The sequence below is a fragment of the Myotis davidii genome, unplaced genomic scaffold (genome assembly GCF_000327345.1).
Source record: "Myotis davidii unplaced genomic scaffold, ASM32734v1 scaffold758, whole genome shotgun sequence".
In the NCBI taxonomy this organism is placed as follows: Eukaryota; Metazoa; Chordata; class Mammalia; order Chiroptera; family Vespertilionidae; genus Myotis; species Myotis davidii.
Window position 1 is genome coordinate 580320 of NW_006288951.1, and position 1813 is coordinate 582132.

Below are 1813 nucleotides of genomic sequence, written 5' to 3' on the forward strand. Positions count from 1 at the left end.
TAATTATGTGTTTTCAGATGGTCTTAGGCGACCCGTGAAAGGGTCGTTCGACCCCCAAAGGGGTCGCAACCCACTGGTTGAGAACCGCTGCTCTAACCACTTAAGTTAAGCCGTCCAGGGCGCACATAAGCAAATTTTTGAGGCTTTATTATAATCACCTTAAAAAATAGGTTAACTGCCAGGCTGGCATGGCTCAGTGGTTAAGCGTCGACCTACGAACCAGGAGGTCACGATTCAATTCCTGGTCAGGGCACATACCCAGGAGGGAGGGATGAGTGGGGGAGGGGAGAGAGAGTGAGAGAGAGAGAGACTAGCTACTCCACCCCCCTCCCCTCCCCCTCCTGCATGTGCCCGACCAGGGACCAGGAATCGAAACTGGAAACCCTTTTTGGCTTATGGGAGGGCACTCCAACCAATGAGCCACTCAGTCGGGGCTCACGCAGGTGCTTTCTTGATTCTAGAAGCCCCTTCCCTCCAGTCTCCTGCCTGTTGGTCTCTCCTGTTGGCCTCTGGACCTTTCTCTCTTCGTCTCCCCATCCCCCCGCTAAAAATCTAGACTATCATTTGAGGTGCAAATTCACAGGCCTGGGCTCCTGGACTTGACCAGGTCAGACGGCTTCTCTAGTTGGTGCCACAGCCCTGTCTGGTCACTCCTTGAGCACAGTGTGACTGCTGGAGAAATGCTCACAGTCTCCCTCCGGCAGCCAGGGACCTGGGAAGGCGGCATCACCCGTGGCCTGCCTGATGGACACAAACCATGTGATCGAGTCAACCACAATCCTGGCAATTCAAGTGGTTGTTCTGAGGTGAGGACCCACCCAGGTCCTGGCACAGAGAACTTGCAAGAGCACTAAGGTGTCACCAGCCTGGCAGGTTGCCCATGCTTGTGTCCTGGGGCGGGCGGGGGCAGGGGTAGGCTGGGCAGAAACCTGCCTCTTGGGTGAGGTTTCAGCTAGAGCCACCCGAATGGTGGGCCTGCCCTACCTCGGTCCCTTTCTGGGTGCCCTTTAACCAATTTGAAAAAGGTCACTCAGTTGGGCCAGCTTTCCAAGCCGAGGACGAGAGTGAGAGGGCTGGCCAGGTCCAGCTGGAAGTTGGAACCGCTTCCTCGCTTTCCCTCCCTGTCTGGGCAGGGCTGCCTGCCTGGCTCAGAGCTGCCGAGGAAGTACCCCCACAAGCCGGGCATTTCAGGAGTCGGGAGAACAAGCTCCTTTGCCCTGGTTTGTGCACCAGATTGAGTGCCCTCATTAGCGGAGGGGCATGACGACAGCGGCTCCGAGGGGACCAGCTCAGCGGACACTGTGTGTAGAACACGCCAGGGTCTGGCTGAAATTGGAGCACAGTTCAGCCATGGGCACCCCAGAGTCACCACTGGGGTGACAGGTTCTCGTGGGCAGCCCGGGTGGCTTACCCGACTAGTTTACGGCCACGGTTGTCATAAGCTGCCTCCTCTGGGGCGTCCACCCAACTCCAGGGTCATCCTCAGCTGACTTGACAAGAAGGCACTGGCAGACCTCTCAGGAGGCGAGGCGAGTCCCCGTTTGGAAAAGAGCCCACAAAATAAAAGTCCGTTTCCAAAACTCTCCTGAAGATCCACAATATTCTAGCAGCCCCCCTGCCGCCCCCCTCCCCCATCACCACCCGCGGCGGGGGAGGAGGAAACCCACCCGCGCTGCGGGCCGAGGGGAGCGCAGGCGGCCGTGGAGAGTAACCCGGCGCCCGAGGAGCGATCGGGAGAAACAGCTCCGGCGGGTCCCCTTCTCCTCCGCCACCCCCGCTCCCCAACAGAGGGGAGGACCCCAGCCCCCGCGGG

General features: G+C 59.1%; 1 protein-coding gene across 1 annotated transcript in view; it reads right to left on the reverse strand.

The window, feature by feature from the left end:
* MALL (mal, T-cell differentiation protein-like) overlaps positions 1-1813 on the reverse strand; it is a 26705-nt gene that overhangs the window by 22654 nt on the left and 2238 nt on the right. The window contains exon 2 of the mRNA XM_015562267.1: positions 1286-1288. Coding sequence (XP_015417753.1) covers positions 1286-1288 — 3 coding nt within the window. The remainder of the gene's footprint in view (positions 1-1285; positions 1289-1813) is intronic.